Source organism: Myotis brandtii, unplaced genomic scaffold, assembly GCF_000412655.1.
Source record: "Myotis brandtii unplaced genomic scaffold, ASM41265v1 scaffold736, whole genome shotgun sequence".
Classification (NCBI taxonomy): domain Eukaryota; kingdom Metazoa; phylum Chordata; class Mammalia; order Chiroptera; family Vespertilionidae; genus Myotis; species Myotis brandtii.
This window is the reverse complement of record NW_005370921.1, coordinates 31,934-47,901: the sequence shown is the minus strand read 5'-3', so window position 1 is coordinate 47,901 and position 15,968 is coordinate 31,934. Positions and strand designations below refer to the sequence as shown.

The following is a 15,968-nucleotide window of genomic DNA, read 5'->3' as shown; positions in this document are numbered from 1 at the left end:
GTTTGCGGAGAAGGGGCCTGGGAACCTGGTGCTGACCGCGTGGCCTGCACCCACGCAGGAGGCGGGAAGGCTGAGAAAGGCTGAGGGCGCCCGGCTCCACCAGCGAGGCAGACGGAGCCCGTCTCCGCTTCACTTCTTGTTGCGCGACTATGGCCGTGGTTCTCAACCTTCTGGCCCTTTAATACAGTTCCTCTCGTTGTGACCCAACCATAAAATTATTTCAGTTGCTACTTCACAACTGTAATGTTGCTACTGTTATGTGTCGTCATGTAAATATCTGATATGCATGGTGGTCTTAGGCGACCCCTGTGAAAGGGTCGTTCGACCGCCAAAGGGGTCGCGACCCACAGGTTGAGAACCGCTGATTAGATGACTTGTAAATTCAAGGCCTTTGGGGTGAATCCACAGGCCCGGATGGCGCCCCATTAGCTGATGAAGTCATTAATGACTGACTATACCATAACTGCATCATTTTCTTTATTCACAGAGCTATCAGAAAGCGATACATTTACAGGAATATTCAACGCCGCGTCCGGAAGCACAGTAGGGCTTTATTCACGAGTGGGGCTATGGCCATCATTGGCGCAGGGACCACTGCCAAGGGGAGGAGAGAGTGGGCTCAGCTCCCAATGCGGGGTGGGGTGTGTATGGGAATTTATAGCCAAGAGCACAGGAGGGGTCGTGGGTAGAGAAGAGGAAATGATGCCAAGGGAATTAACTAGTTATTAATAACAGACAAGGAGCAAAGGGCAGGCCAGACATCTAGGCACGTTCCCTGCAAAGCACTGGGGGAGGGGGCTGGACAAAGGGAAGAGAGACGCAGACCCAGCAAGTTTGGGACGAGGGTGGAAGGTGCTTGCCTGTCAGTGCCACCTGGGGACTCACAGAGGCCAGAGGGCACGTGGTCACTGCAAGCCTGAGGCGGTTTGGGGACATAGAATCCCCTAAACCAGTGGTTCTCAACCTGTGGGTCGCGACCCCTTTGGGGGTCGAACGACCCTTTCACAGGGGTCGCCTCAGACCATCGGAAAACACACACCCGCTCCAACATGGAAAGGAACCTGGCCGCCGGCTCTGCTTCTCGCTGTACCGAAACCCCAGCTACACTTCCCCTGTGACTGGACCAAGGGGAATGGGACTTAGGAAACCATGCGGTGTAATTCCATGGAAATAAAGCTTTCCCCCATACTCCCTCCTCCCACGGGGGGCTCCCTAAATGCTTACTCCTGTGGTACCCCGCGGACCCCACTCCCACTCACAATGGGGAAAGAGGAGCCATGCTTTTCTCGGGTAACAGAACCGTCAGGGGGCAGGAGGATTTGCCTCAACTTTCCTCAACAGGTTTCTCGTTGAAGACAGTCCAAGGTGATCAGATGACGGGGCAGTGATGTAGGATGAGGAATGCGGTCAGATCCCAAGGGTGAGCCGATGCCAAGGATGGGAGATTCTGGTAACGTGACTTAGCAGGGTTCTTGCTAGAGCTGGCTTGTACCAGGAAGCACAAGATGGGCCCAGGGAAAGGTTCAGCAGCCCGATTAAACAATTATTGCCATGAGTTCATATCGCTTTATTTCCTTTGCAAATTTGAAGTTCACGCTGATGTACTGTTTTAGGTTTAACATGGGTGCAAAACTTGTGAATTTTCAGGTTTTATTTATAATATGTACATTTAAGGGTACAGTTTTTAATTAATAAAAGAATAATACCTAAAAAATTAAGTTAAGGGTGCACTTTTAAAAAATAAGTTTTGGTATGCAGTTTTTTTTAAAATTCAGTTCAAATTATTTTCCGATTTATTTTGGGGGTTGTTTAGAAGGGTATGTGATAACTTCAAAATATAATGTCTTTCTAGTTACCCTAGGTTAATGGCAACGAGAGCAAGAAGCATATTTTATATAATTTCAATCCTGTAAAGCTTGTTGAACCCTCTTTTATAGCAAGATGGTCACTTAAAAAATGTTCCAAGTGTGCTTCTCTGCTGCCATCTAGTGTCCATCTTGGGAATAACACCTGGGAGCTGGTGAGCAGGAAAATCTGCTTGGAATATAGTGGATTATCTAAATGAATGTTGAATCCAGAGTTATTTAAACAGAAGGATTTCATAGCTTTTAAACAGAAGGACTTCTTAGTTTCCTTTTGCCACTGACTTCTAGATTAACTGCCTGGAGTGCCTGCAACATACTTTATATAATTTCAGTTTTTTGAAGTTTGTTGAAACTTGCTTAACAATACAACGTGGTTACTTCATAAAAGGTACCAAGGGTGCTTCTCTGCTGCCATCTCCTGTGCATCTTGGCGGTAACACTTCTGTGCACATCAGCCAGCAACGGTGTTGGGTACAGTGGGTCATCTACGCACCACTGTCTCAGGAAGACCTCTCCCCTCACGCACAAGAGTTAGAGGTGATAGGACATGACACACAGATCTCCCAAGGAGAGACGTTTTCTCACATTCCCTGACACACAGCTGATGTGACAGGACACCCCAGTCTCCCACGTGTGACTCTCTCCACAAGAAAGGAACTCAGAACTGGTGTCACAGGACCTTCTACTCTCTCAGGGTGGACTCCCCCCCTCTACAGTCACAGGACCCAGAGATGATGTCAGAGGACCCCACACGCTCTCCGTCGTGTCCACATTCCACAGTCAATAGACCCAGGGCTGACATGAAGGGACCCCCTACTCTGTTAGGTCAGACCTTTCCTCACAGGCACAGGGCTCAGATCGGAAAAGACAGGACTTTCAACCCTCTCAGGTAAGACCCCTCCCTACACTCAGAGCACCCAGAGCTGATGGGACAGGACACTGTCTCAGACTGGAACCCCACACCATCAGATGCACACTGCAAGCAAATGCTCTTCTGTGCCGCCATCTAGTGTACATCCTAGGAATAGCAACTATTTCCCAAACCTGGGCTCTTAATCATTTTGCGAGGACCCAGTTAATTCCCATCAACATAATTTTGACAAGAATAATCAAAATGATCATATTTTCAATACTCTGCTCTTACTTTTCCAAATACATGCAACATAATATATATTTTAAAATATTTGAACAATCAATTATGGGTGAATAGTGTCCATTAATTTCTCTACCATATTCTGAGTGCTGGAGACAGAGTTGCCAAATGATATGAAGTTGTGGTCAAGATGACATTCTAGTGTGGAGATGAAAACAAAATGTAAACATAACAAACATCTTCCTTCTAAGCAGTTATGAGAGAGTCAGGCAGTGCCTGGAGTAGAATAGTGGCAGCTGTTCCATGTACTTATTCAATGTATGAAGGAATGGACACTACAGACATAAAGACACTCACACACATATACATACAAGTTTTAAGACACACCCACGGAGACCAGGTCACTGATGTTCTCCAGCACCACATCTCTGTACAGCTTTCTCTGGGGTGTGCCCAGCAGTGCCCACTCTTCCTGGGTGAAGTCAAGAGCTATATCCTTGAAGGTCACTGGTTCCTGAAACGTCATGACATTCCAGGTTAAACGGAGCACTTCCTGCCAGTGTGCGGAGGAGGAGGGTTGGGATGACAGCATTGAGGGATGATGAGGAGCTGGGTGTGTAGAACGCTGAGCTGTGTAGTTCGATTCAGATACTGAGCAAAGTAGCCCTTTGGCCATTAGAACAGACAGCTGGGCTGTCTTTGTGGTTGCCATGATGGCACAAGCAACCGTGGCTAGTAGGCCGTCACCCCATGTGGGGACAGGAAATGTAAGCTCCACCTAGGGGTTGACCCACCTAGCTAGCCTAAAAGATTAGGCTAGATGAGCGTATGCAAAGGTATCCTCAGACACTTCATGTGCAGGTGAAAGCAACAGATGAGCTGATATGACCCAAGGCCCCCCCTCTGCCAAGAGGAAGCACAGGGAGTATAGACCCAGCCATGGTCTGTTACTAGGAGGGCCCTGGGCAGCCCCCTATCCCCTCTGGAAGCAGGTATAACTATAAGCTATAGTTGCACCCCTTGATCCAGCCCTGGAAATGCCACCAATGCCCTACAAGAAAGAGACAGTGAAGTACAGGCCATACAAGCCCATCCCATGACCCCCTCTGATCCTGGTGGGATGGACCATCAGGGACAGGGCATTGGGCATTCTTAAGTTTTACTATTAGGGCCGGAGTACTGGTACAATGTAGTACTAACATACTACAATTGGTATTGTTAGTGAAGCCCTGGGTTCAAGGAGCTGGCAAATAGGCCATGGTATTCCTAGAAACCACCCGGTATGAGAGGTGGAGTGTGGGGTCCAGTCCAGAGTACACTGGATGTTCAAGGCCAATTTGAGTGTGGGAACCCTCATCAGAGTACGCCGGATGTAAAAGGCCAATTTGCCGTACACAGGTGCAAGAGCAAGGACACAGCGATTTTACTGTGTGCCCTGCGCAGGCATACCTTTGTATAACCCAAATATTGATGTCACTATTTGGCAAGAAGTCTCTTTTGTCCGAGTTAGTATAAAAATGTGTTACTGAGTGGCAGAGTAAGTGGATGCTGCATGGACACACTCCCCGGAACAAACGAGAATTACAACTCAAATACAGAAAAACTTCCGGAATAATCAAGGGAAGACTCACTGGAGAAAACCCTGATGCCCGAGGACTGAAAGTGGAGACGGCATAGAGACTGGTCAGAGGGGCGGAGGTGTGAAAGGGCTGGCCCAGGTGTCCACAGACAGGAACTGAAGTCCTGGAGACAGAGCTCAGCTGTGGGGGGTTGCAACTGAGAACTCTGGAGTCTAATCCCCAATTTGGGGCCCCCAGCAGGGAGCACAGAACTGACAAAGGTGCACAAGTAGCATCTGGCTGTGAAGAGCAGTGGGGTAGCTGTCTGCCAGGGAGCTAGCGATGGCTGGAAATCCAAGCACCCTCTTAGAGGCCCAACACACACAATTCCCAGTGGAGCCACCCACCTTGTGATCTGGCAGAGGGAGGGCAGAGTGGACTAGAGCTGTGTGAGCAGAATCCAGGACTGGGGACTCGGGGTTTAGACACCCCAAGTTTCCAAGCAGGAGAGGACATCTTTCCCCCACAGACATTTGCTATACAGGAGGTCTGTTGGGGGAGTGGCGAGGGGGCACACAGATGACCCACCCTATTGGAAAACACCTTGCCTGGAGGCCACTTAACACATTGTACAGCAGTAGTTTTATTGCTAGCTTTACTCAGTGGCCAGATAAGTTTCTATTGAACAAGTACAAAAAAACGTTTTACAAAGTATCACACGTTAAAAAGATATTAGCTTGTAAGAACATGTAATAAATAACTTCAAAATGCAATGAATATTTAAGGCGTGCCTTTAACATTTATGTAAAACACTGTGTAATATGAAAACATGAGAATGCTCATGATCCGCCCACAATGTGTTAAGATAAAATAGCCACTAACCTCCAGGCAGAAGCAATTGCCCCACCCAATTAAAAAAACAACAACAACTCTCACCACACCTGAGAATGATTGCCTGAGGGCAATTCAAGTCAGAATCCTATCAGTCTATAGGCAGAAGCATCTTTGGAGCATCTTTGAAGCATCTTTGGAGGGGTCTCTACCTGATCTAATTAGTCAGAAACAGTGTTTGATACTCTCCTGCACTAGAGGTTGAGAGGCATAGCAGATCTACCTAATACAGACTCACAAAGCCAAACAGGAAGCCAACATGAGGAGACAGAGAAACAACCCCCAAAATGAAAGAACAAGAGAATTCTTCAGAAGAAGAGATAAATGAAGCAAAGATCAGAAATTTATCTGAAACAGAGTTCATAGTAATGATGGTAAAGATGCTCAACAGAATGAGAAAAGATATAGTAACTATGAAAACAGAAATAAAGAATGGCATCACACAAGTAAAGAACATATTGGAAGGAATACACAACAGATTAGGGGAAGCTGAGGATTGAATCAGTGAGTTAGAAGACAGGGTTGAAAAAACTCACTCAGAGAACAAAAAAGAAAAAAAACACAATTAAAAAAACAAGTGGACAGCTCAAGAGAGCTGTGGGACAACATGAAATGTAACAATATTAGAATAGCAGGTGTGCCAGAAGAGGCAGAAAGGAATAGAGAAGTTATTTGAAGAAATAATGGTAGAAAACTTTCCTAACCTGGTAAAGGAAAAAGTCACACAAGTTCAGGAGGCATAAAGAACCCCTAGCAAGAAGAACCCAAATAAGTCCACACCCAGACACATCATAATTAAAATGCCAAAAATTAAAGACAAAGAGAGAATCTTAAAGGCAGCAAGAGGAAAGCAAACTGCTACTTACAAAGGAGATCCCATAAGAGTGATACCTGATTTCTCATCAGAAACTCTACAGGCCAGACAGGAATGGCATGAAGTACTCAAGTAATGGAAAGCAAGGATCTGACACCAAGATTACTATATCCAGCAAGGCTATCATTCAAAATAGACTGTTAAATAGAGCTTCCCAGACCAAAAAAAAAAGGCTAAAGGAGTTCATCACCACCAAGCCAGCATTACAAGAAATGTTTAAGGGACTGCTGTAATGAGAAGAAGAAACAGAGAGAGAAAACTAGGCATACATAATTAAAATGACAATAAATAAGTATCTATCAATAATAACCTTACATATCAAATGGAGTAAGTGCTTTAATAAAAAGGCATAGGGTAGCTGAGTGGATAAAGAAACATGATCCAACTATATTCAGTCTACAAGAGAACTACCTTAGAACAAAGGACACGCACAGGATGAGAGTGAAGGGATGGAAAAAAATTTTCCATGCAAATGGAAAAGAAAAAAAAGCTGGAGTAGCAATACTCATATCCGACAAAATAGACAAAATGAAGGCCATCACAAGAGACAACAAAGGTCACTACATAATACTAAAGGGATTGATCCAACAAGAGGATTTAACTTTGGTAAACATATATGTATCCAATATAGGAGCACCTAAAATATATATTAAAAAAAAAACTTCTAGAGGACACATGTGGAATCTAAGTAACAAAATAAACTGGAAAATGGAGTGGACTCAGACACAGAAGCATGGAAAGAGTGCGGAATCTCAGAGGGAAGGTGGGGGACGATGGGTGGGAGGTAATCAGCCAAAGACCTTGTATGCATAACCCATGGACACAGATAATAGGTTGCTGAAGGGCTGGGGCAGGCTGGAGGGGGCCAGTGGGGGAAACTGTGTTACTGACCAGCCGGTGTCTGGCTGCTTGGCTGGGCTGCTTTGTTAGCAATGGCTACTTGGTCTACACCTATGACTTCTCATGTCTTCTCCGTCTAATACCTGGCGTCCATGATGGTCCAGGTCCTAGCAGGGGAACTGAGACCCCCACAACAGCACAGATCTAGGATCTTGGGGTAAGCAGTTAAAATTGCCAATAGATTCATCACAAAAATGGAAAAGAACCACAAATAGTCAAATATCAGAAATGTGGGGGTGAATGAACATTGACCCAGTAAAACTTGGAGATCATGAGAAGCTGCTTTGATATGACACATAATGTTAAGGGACTGTGGCCAGCTCACATCGTAGTGTTTGGAGAACTCACCAGAGGGAAACTGGAGGAGATGGTGGAGCCAAATGGATGCTGAGGCCAGTTCCACAAAGCAGCCATTCCTCTTCTTCCAACATCCCAAAACCTTCAGTTCCCTCTACTGGGTGGAAATGTATCCCTTTGCTTGGTGTCTGAGTCCCCTTTATCCTGGGAAGACCATAAATCAAACACCCCGATCTCTGAGAAACTAACTATCCTATGAACCCCTTCAGGCCCTTCACCACACCCTGTTCAATTTCATTGGATTTTCCAGACTCAGTTATAACTCTCTGGGAACAAAGAATGTCTTGGAACTCAAGCAGGGCATCAGACACAACGGGATGCTACCAGTCTGGGGACTTCAGGATAAAAGAAAAGATGGAGAAACCTGAGATACCAATAAAGAGGGATGAAACCCAATCTCAATGTGATCCTTTTCAGAATATTACTCATATCAAACTAAACTGTAAACCAGAACTTTAATATAACATTTCATAAACAAAAGGTGCAAAGTTACAAGGAGCGTCCCCGTTCTGATTTCTACTGAAATAACCCAGCACAGTGACACAGTCTCACCTCAGGACCACAGGCACTGCTTCAAATCTACAGACCACGCAGGTGGCCCTGCCCCTGGATCCCCAAGGCAGACAGGGGCACATCTGATAGAGCTTCATTACAGAACTTCCTATTTATTTCCATTAGACTTTAAGGCCACTATGGCAACTAAATTTCCTATACAATGGATTAAAATTTACAAAAATATCTACTTCCCTTACCTGTTCTATAAGTACCAAGTACAGTTTACTATAAAACTTTCATTTGACATATCATACCTCCCCAAATTAAAAGTGAAGTAACTGGGACTCTGTGTCCAGTAAGACCTTACATATAAATGGAGCAAGCCTTACTGGGCTTCCCACCATCTGAACACACAGCTCAGCAGGGGGGCTCTGGTCCACCAGAAACAGGCACACCCGGTGGTGTCCCCTCCCCAGCTCCACAGTCACCACCAGGAGGCCTGGGGCCAAGGAACAAGTCTTGGCTGACTCAATGGCCGTCGCTCTCTTCAGAGGAAGAGGAAAGCTGAAATTTCTCTTGGAGGACACCCCAGGGGCCCTGTGGTGGAGTCCCTCTGACTTGTCTGAGGTGAGGAGGGCTCTGATGGGAGGCGCTGAGGATGTCACTTCAGGTTCCCTGACAGGTGACCAGTGGTGACATCAGGGTCTCGCACACACATTCTCTTGTTTGTGGTGTCTGGCATTGGCCCCTGTGGACGCTGAAGGAGACACCACACAGAGGTTTCACATTAGAATTTTCTCATCATCAAGTATAAGTAAAATTAAACACAGATAAAAAAAAAAAGATCTGAATACGAGCTATGGACAGTGAAAGATACACCAGCAAGCAGTGAGCAGATGAGGAGGCCCTGGAGTTCATTATGAATGAAGTTACCAAGCGCCCTTCACACATTTTGTAACATCAGATAAGAAAACACAAAGGTTCTCACAACTGTCTCCTCTTAGTGAATTGGAACAAGACCTTTCTAAGCTTCCTCTAGGGCAGCGGTTCTCAACCTGTGGGTCTTGACACCTTTGGCGTCGAACGACCCTTTCACAGGGGTCACCTAAGACCACCCTGCATATCAGATATTTACATGACGATTCATAACAGTAGCAACATTACAGTTGTGAAGTAGCAACGAAAATAATTTTATGGTTGGGTCACAATATGAGGAACTGTATTTAAAGGGCCAGAAGGTTGAGAACCACTGCTCTAGGGACTGGGCACATATCATGGTGTTGTGAAGGGAGTTTGGGGACTAATGAGTTTGGGTGGGCATTATGGAAATAGGGATCCCGATTTCAAGATGCCTGGTTACCCAGAAGGGATTGTACCTTTGTGGAAGCATCTAATGAGATCCCGCCCTTGCCCTCCTCCAGCATAGAATGTGGGGGGCAAGAGTCAGTTTACAGTTTTAGTTACTCTTAAAACAAGTTTATTGATGGATTATTTTTTATTACTTATGTTATTATTTTCCAAAGGAAAATTGCAAACCTACTTTTGCCTCACCCTGTGTTTTTGGTGCTCGTGCAAGTGTGGGGAGCCTCTATAGGGTTAAGCCTCGGACTGACCTGTTGGCAAAGTCACAAACAAGTCCCAGCTTAGAGGGCAGTCCTCTTAAAAGCATAATTAGGCTTGACCTTGTGATGCTCCCTAGATCTTACCTGGGAAGCTGATGGGCTGAGGGAAGTGCAACAAGAACAAAAACAAGTGAAACTCACAAGAACAGTGTAACTTTGGTAACCACTACCTGTTTACCTCTGACTATAAAATAAAGGCTCAGTTTGCCTCGGGATCTTTTCTCTGTGGCCTCAGCCAGGCACAGGAAGATCCACGGAGACTAAAGAGAGCTAGAGAGTTCTGAATGCTGTCTCCGTGTAAAACATTCTTCGCCGACTCCGTCCACACCTTTGGGAACCCCTGGACCCCCGGGGCTGGACCCCAGCATGCAAGTAGAAAGCAAAATCAGACACCATGAAAAAATGTTAGGAGACTGCACTGGAGAAACCTCCTGGGTCCCATGGGATTTCCACCGTTCTCTCAGACAGAAGACAAGGAGGGAAGTTGGGTGATGAAGTTCAAAGCCCAGCAACTAGGGACACCCACCTTCACAGAGTCACAGGGTTCCGTCTCTTTCTTCCAGATTTGCTCCTGGTGACATCCCCTCCCCAGTTCCACCATCACCACTGGGTGGATCAGGGATAAAGATTTCTGGGGAAATCTCTGGATCAGAGCCTGTCTCTGGTCTTCATGCCTGCCAGACAGAGCATGGGACATGAGTCCCTCCATTTCCTGTCCCCAATGAGACAAGCCTTCCCATGGCCCAGACCCTTTCCCTGTGTCTGTGTGATGCAGGGAGCGAGGCCCTGTGCGTTCACTAGACTTGCCCTTGATCATCTCAGATCCTCCCCCTTCCTGGGAGCACTCCAGAATTTTTCACAAAGGACTTTCCTTTCCCTCCGTTGTCTCTCTGCCTGTCCTTGGCAGAGATCCAACATGTCTCACCCCACCCCCACCACCATTCACCCTCTGTGTGATTCTCAGGAAGGGAGTGAAACTCTGAGCCTGACCCCCTGGAGGAAGGGCACCAACAGCTTTCTTACTCTCTCCATGTCCGTCTTTGCCCGGAGATGGCAATGCAGACTGTGTAGAGGTAAGAGACACACGGGCTCCCTAGATTTCCCCCAAAGTTTGGCTCCACTGTCCCACCATACTCACCGAGTCTGCTCAGTCTTCCTAGCAGCCTCGTTATAGGGCCCTGGGTTCTGCAGGTCCCAGGGAGTCCGTGGTTTCGGGTTCTCCATCTTACGGGGGCGCAGGGGTAGGGGGCCAGGGTCGCATTCCATTGCTTCATGGGACACCTGAGGCTGCTTGCCTTGTGCCCAAAAGCCCAATATTCCTGGCATTTCACCTGGGGGGAGAGAAGGTCTGCCAGTCAGCCCAAAGCACAGGCATATTTCATCGGTAAATAGGAGGACGGATATGGAGGTTATAGGGAAGGACATGAGCATAGGACTCAATGAGGTGCTGGTTATTGAGGATATTATGGTGCATTCCGAAGCCCATGTTAGTTAGTGGGAGAAATGTCTGGAGGTCTAAGCATGACTACATAGAAATGGAAAGATATGGGCACAAAACAGGAAGTGTGATCCTAGGAATAGGACACTAACTAGGAAGTGAGGTGGTTTCTCTGAGTCCCAAAGGACCAGTCAGCCTGGTGAGGATGTCCCAGGGCAAGGGACCCTTGCATGGGAAAGGACACCCCATTTATGGACACAGAACCTGCCTTGTCCAAACCCTGTCTCTGTCATCCATGCCCCACCCTCAGGTTCCCCACAGAGCCAAGCCCCTACTCACCCTGGGATGCTCCTCTTCTGGTGAGGGAGCCTTGAGTGCTACTGGGGCCCTCTGTGATTTCTTCCATTTCTGGGCCACTAAGGGTCTGCAGGGCCAACGATCTGGGTAAGGACCAGCCATCTGCCATACCGCCTACGAGCTTCACGTCTTTCACTCTTTCACTCTCGGCTGTGGCCTTGTGAATCTCCTGAGGAAAAACGAAAGAGAAAGTTTTCAAAATCACACACAGAGCAAGCCCCTCCGGCACCGTCTGCTTCAAATCCACTGAAGAGACTTCATGAGCTCAGGCAAAACATCTGTCTCCCCAGTGATTCCTCCCTCTGAGTCCTTTGTCCGTCCTCTCATGATTGCCTCCACCTGGGACAGGACTCTAAGACAACACAGCTGAGACTCACCTGGTGAGTTGGATGTGCCTGCATCACGGAGGGATTTAAAAGAGGAGACTGTGATTAGTTCTACCCTGTGTGTCCTAGTAGGACAGAGAAAGACAGTATTTCCTGGGACTTACACCATCATCAATGCATTGACTATTGGGGTTCACATATTACCACAGCAAAGTAAAACATCCTCCCCTCTGGGGAATTTGAAGTTCCCATTGGACAGTAAAGGAGGCAACTTACAAATACAAATTCACCCAGATGAAAATATGTTCTCTGCTAGTCTAGAAGGTTTGCAGCCTAGCGTCTGGATGGTTTTCTTTTGTTTTAATTCTATCCTCAGCATCCTATCCTTAATTAGTTTCTAAGAAATGTGAAATGAATATGTTAGAAATTAAGACTGAGTAAAATCAATTATTTAGCTTTAAGTGCCCACAGCTCTATCTACCAAGTTTCCACATGTGCTCACACCGATGTTCACACAAATTGCAATGCTGGGGTCCATTTCCTGAGAAATTTACTCTTGGGGTAACAATGAGCATTGAGAACGTGTAGTTTGTTGATCTGCTCAGATATTTTATGAAAATGAAAGAATCCTTACCCCACTGCCTAAAGCAGCCGTGGGCAAACTACGGCCCGCGGGCCGGATTCGGCCCATTTGAAATGAAAAAAACTAAAAAAAAAAAAAAAAGACCACCCTTTTATTTAATGATGTTTACTTTGAATTTATATTAGTTCACACAAACACTCCATCCATGCTTTTGTTCCGGCCCTCCGGTCCAGTTTAAGAACCCATTGTGGCCCTCGAGTTAAAAATTTGCCCACCCCTGGCCTAAAGCCACATCTCTCCCTCGTTTTCCTAGTGTCCTGATTCTCTAAGGACTTGATTGAAAGGAAACCTGCCCAGTTGGTGTTGCTCAGTGTTTAAGCGTGGACCCATTAATCATGAGCTCATGGGTTCAATTCTTGGTTAGCGCACATGCCCCGGTTTCCGACTTGACCCCTAGCTCAAAGCCTGCAGGAGGCAGCCAACCAATGTTTCTCTCTCATTGTTTCTATCTCAGTCCCTCTCCTTTCTTCTCTCTCAAAATCAACAAATACAAATTAAAAAAAAGAAAGGAAACCCACCTGAAATCGGTCTGTGCTCCCCTGGTTGTCGGCAGGTCCTCAGGACGATCTGTGCTGGACCAGCCCCACTGGCTGCCTCGCAGCTCGGAAGCTGCCTGAGGAAGGGTCACGGGGAGCGCTTGCAGTGCTGGTGGACTATATGCTGGGTCAAGGCCACGTGCCATGTGGGCGGTGACCATTAAATTAGCACAATCCCCCAGAAGGAAGCGGGGCATGAAGGGAAGTTCTGTTGTGGGTCCTTGAGGGTTTCCAGGCCTTTTCACTTTATGTGGACCCACGTGCCCACTATTAGGAAGACCTATCTTCCGTAAGAAAAACGAACGTTTGTGGGGGCACCTGCTGCTTCCTTCAACACTTTTCCTTGTTTAATGTGATGACATGCATGGGAGAGAAATCATCTCAGAATACACAGAGCTCTGGTATGCAGTCCAGCCACAGTGTGTGCAACCAATGACATGGTCGGCCTCCTGAGCTCTTCAGGTTTCCACCTGAAGCTCCGATTCTAGGAACGTTCTCTCTCCTTCCTAGCCTGGCTGCCCACCGCCTTCCGCCATTGTCTCCTCTGTGTCTGAGAAGCGGACCCTTGGAAATTCACAGGAACGGAGCCCCAAGTTGGTCTTGTGCGACTCGCTCATTTTATACTTTGCCTCGTGACTCAAGTCACTTTCCAGAGGCATTCCATGTCGGCACACGTGATACCTGATACTTTCTTCAGTTACTCGTCCACTGGCATCTGGCCATGGAGAGAGTGAGGCACAGGCCTCAGTTTTGACTAAGAGACGTTGAAGAAGAGAAACTCAAATAATCCCTTTTGAGCCTTTTTTACTTCACTCCAGGGAGTATTCTGTTTAAAGCAGGTCACCCAGTCCAGCCCAGCTGGCACCAGCTCGGTGGGGCATGTCTGATTTTGAACTGTGAGCACTCTGGGTAGTTTCCCATCTTATAATTTGCATATGTTTGACCCCCCACTGGCCTTCCCATTTGTCTTTTCTCTATTATGGATGAATGTGCCCCCTGGTGACCCTGGTCAGGCCCTGGAACCCTGACTCCTCCCCTTGGGTCCCTACACCCTGGGCTCATCCTGGTCAATGAGTCTCCCAGGGCCTGTCTATCCCTGCTTGTCCTGCCTCTGACCTTAACTCACCTTGACCCAACTTTCCCTCTGGACAAGGTGGGACCACCCACCTTCAGAATCACTAACCCAAGTCAGATTGAACAGTGTCCTGTCTGAAAAATAAGTCCCTTTTACCATGGCAATTATATGAAAATGCCACATTCATCTAATTCTTATAATTAATTAATTATTCAATTTGTTTCTCATGTCTGCAGATGGAAGCTATCAGAATTATGAAATTTATCAAAAGTGTTTTCATGTGAAAAATTTTCCCAACTCTAAATGTGTTAATTACCACTTATTTAATGTCACTTATTTCAGTTAGGGGTGTTTTACATTTTTTAATAGAGAACTTTACAAATTGTTTTAAAATTGGACTTTAAAAAAATTGTGCTGTGTATTGCCAGTTATCATTATTCTAAATCATCTCATATAGTAGTTGAGTTTCGTGGTATACAATGTGAGGTTGGGTGGGCCCCCTACAAAACAGCCAGGTCTCCTGAGCCACACCTAGTCCTCCCCTGGACCCTGAAGTCTGACCTGCACATCATGTGTCCAGCAGGACATCACACTGATGGACCAGAGGCTCTGCCATCAATCCTCCTGGGAGCCTCAGGGCCCTCTGGGTTCCCATGTCTCAGCCCATTGATGTTGGCAGTGGCTTCTTCTGTGCTACTGGGCCAGCGGGGGTGGGGGGGACTGAGTGGGCACCAGCGGATCTGGCTTGCTTTGGTGGAGATGGAAATGTCTGAGTGTTTTCAGGGAGACGGTTGCCCATTCCGAGCTATATTACTGAGGACATCGCCTTTCCATGGACACCTGATAAGACGTTGAAAACCAGAGGTGCACAGTCTCAGGATGTCCTTTGCGCAAGTTGTTAGAAATAGTGCCTCCTATGCACCTAAGCTGACGAGGGCCCACCTTCTAATGAAAACAAGGACATGAAATCACGCACTTTGATTGGTCTCTGAAAGGTGTTTGCTCAGAATTACAGCTGAATTCAACTACAGATGGGAGGAACTTATTCTGGCAGGCAGACCATAGACTTAATTCCTCATCTTCCTCAGATGTGGCTAACATTTCTCCACCCTGCCTCTACAGTGAAATCACCTGCGTAGAGATTTTAGGAAAAGAAGTACATGTCCATTTCAACCTCAGAATGTACTCATTTACTTGGTCTCAGAGAGGCCCGTGGTTTTGTGCTAGGGTGAGGGACTGCGCCATGGAAGGGTTACAGAATGTTACAGAATGTGCTAAGGGGAGGAAATGAGACATGAGAAATTGAATGTGCTGGGAGGGGGGACTGACATATGGAGAAGGATTGTATTAGGGTTAGGAACCATGGAAGAAAAATTGCTAGATTGTCTTAGAAAAACAATGTGTTATGATATGCTCCAGCCAGGTGTGACTCTGTTTACCCCCCCTTTGTGCTTATGAACTTTCTGTGAACTTCTAAGGAACAGCTAATGAAATGCTTTGTATTTTTTTTTAACACTGTTTTGCTATAAAGGATCATACTGCACCCTTGATCTCTGCCACATGCCTCAAGGCTTCCCAGAGGGGGAAGGTACGGGCTGTGGTCAGCTGGCCAGCTTAATAAAGGCTATTAAATTTAAATTCTGAATCGGTGGTCTATCTCGTTGAGCTAACCCATAACATTTGGAGGCCCCAGCGAGATACCCGGCAGGGAGGAGAGGGACCCCTTATTTAGGGCTGGAGGCTCTCCCCTGGCAGGGGTGAGAGGGACCCCCTGTTTAAGGCAGGAGGCTCTCCCCAGGCAGGGAGGAGAGGAACCCCTATTCAAGGCAGGAGGCTCTCCCCCACTTGTTGCCGGGCACTCAGCGAGATACCCCACACCTGTGGAGAACGACTACCAAGGAGGCCTCCAGTCCACCCAAAAACTTTCATTCGGAAAC

General features: G+C 46.8%; 1 protein-coding gene across 1 annotated transcript in view; it reads right to left on the bottom strand.

Moving 5' to 3' along the window:
• Positions 1-3,334: 3,334 nt before the first annotated feature.
• Positions 3,335-15,968, bottom strand: part of LOC106724146 (zinc finger protein 557-like) — a 24,075-nt gene continuing 11,441 nt past the window's right edge. Inside the window, exons 7-11 of the mRNA XM_014530376.1 lie at positions 11,434-11,620; positions 10,795-10,987; positions 10,183-10,330; positions 8,424-8,579; positions 3,335-3,472 (exon numbers count right to left, since the gene is read on the bottom strand). Of these exons, the coding sequence (XP_014385862.1) occupies positions 3,335-3,472; positions 8,424-8,579; positions 10,183-10,330; positions 10,795-10,987; positions 11,434-11,620 (822 nt within the window). The remainder of the gene's footprint in view (positions 3,473-8,423; positions 8,580-10,182; positions 10,331-10,794; positions 10,988-11,433; positions 11,621-15,968) is intronic.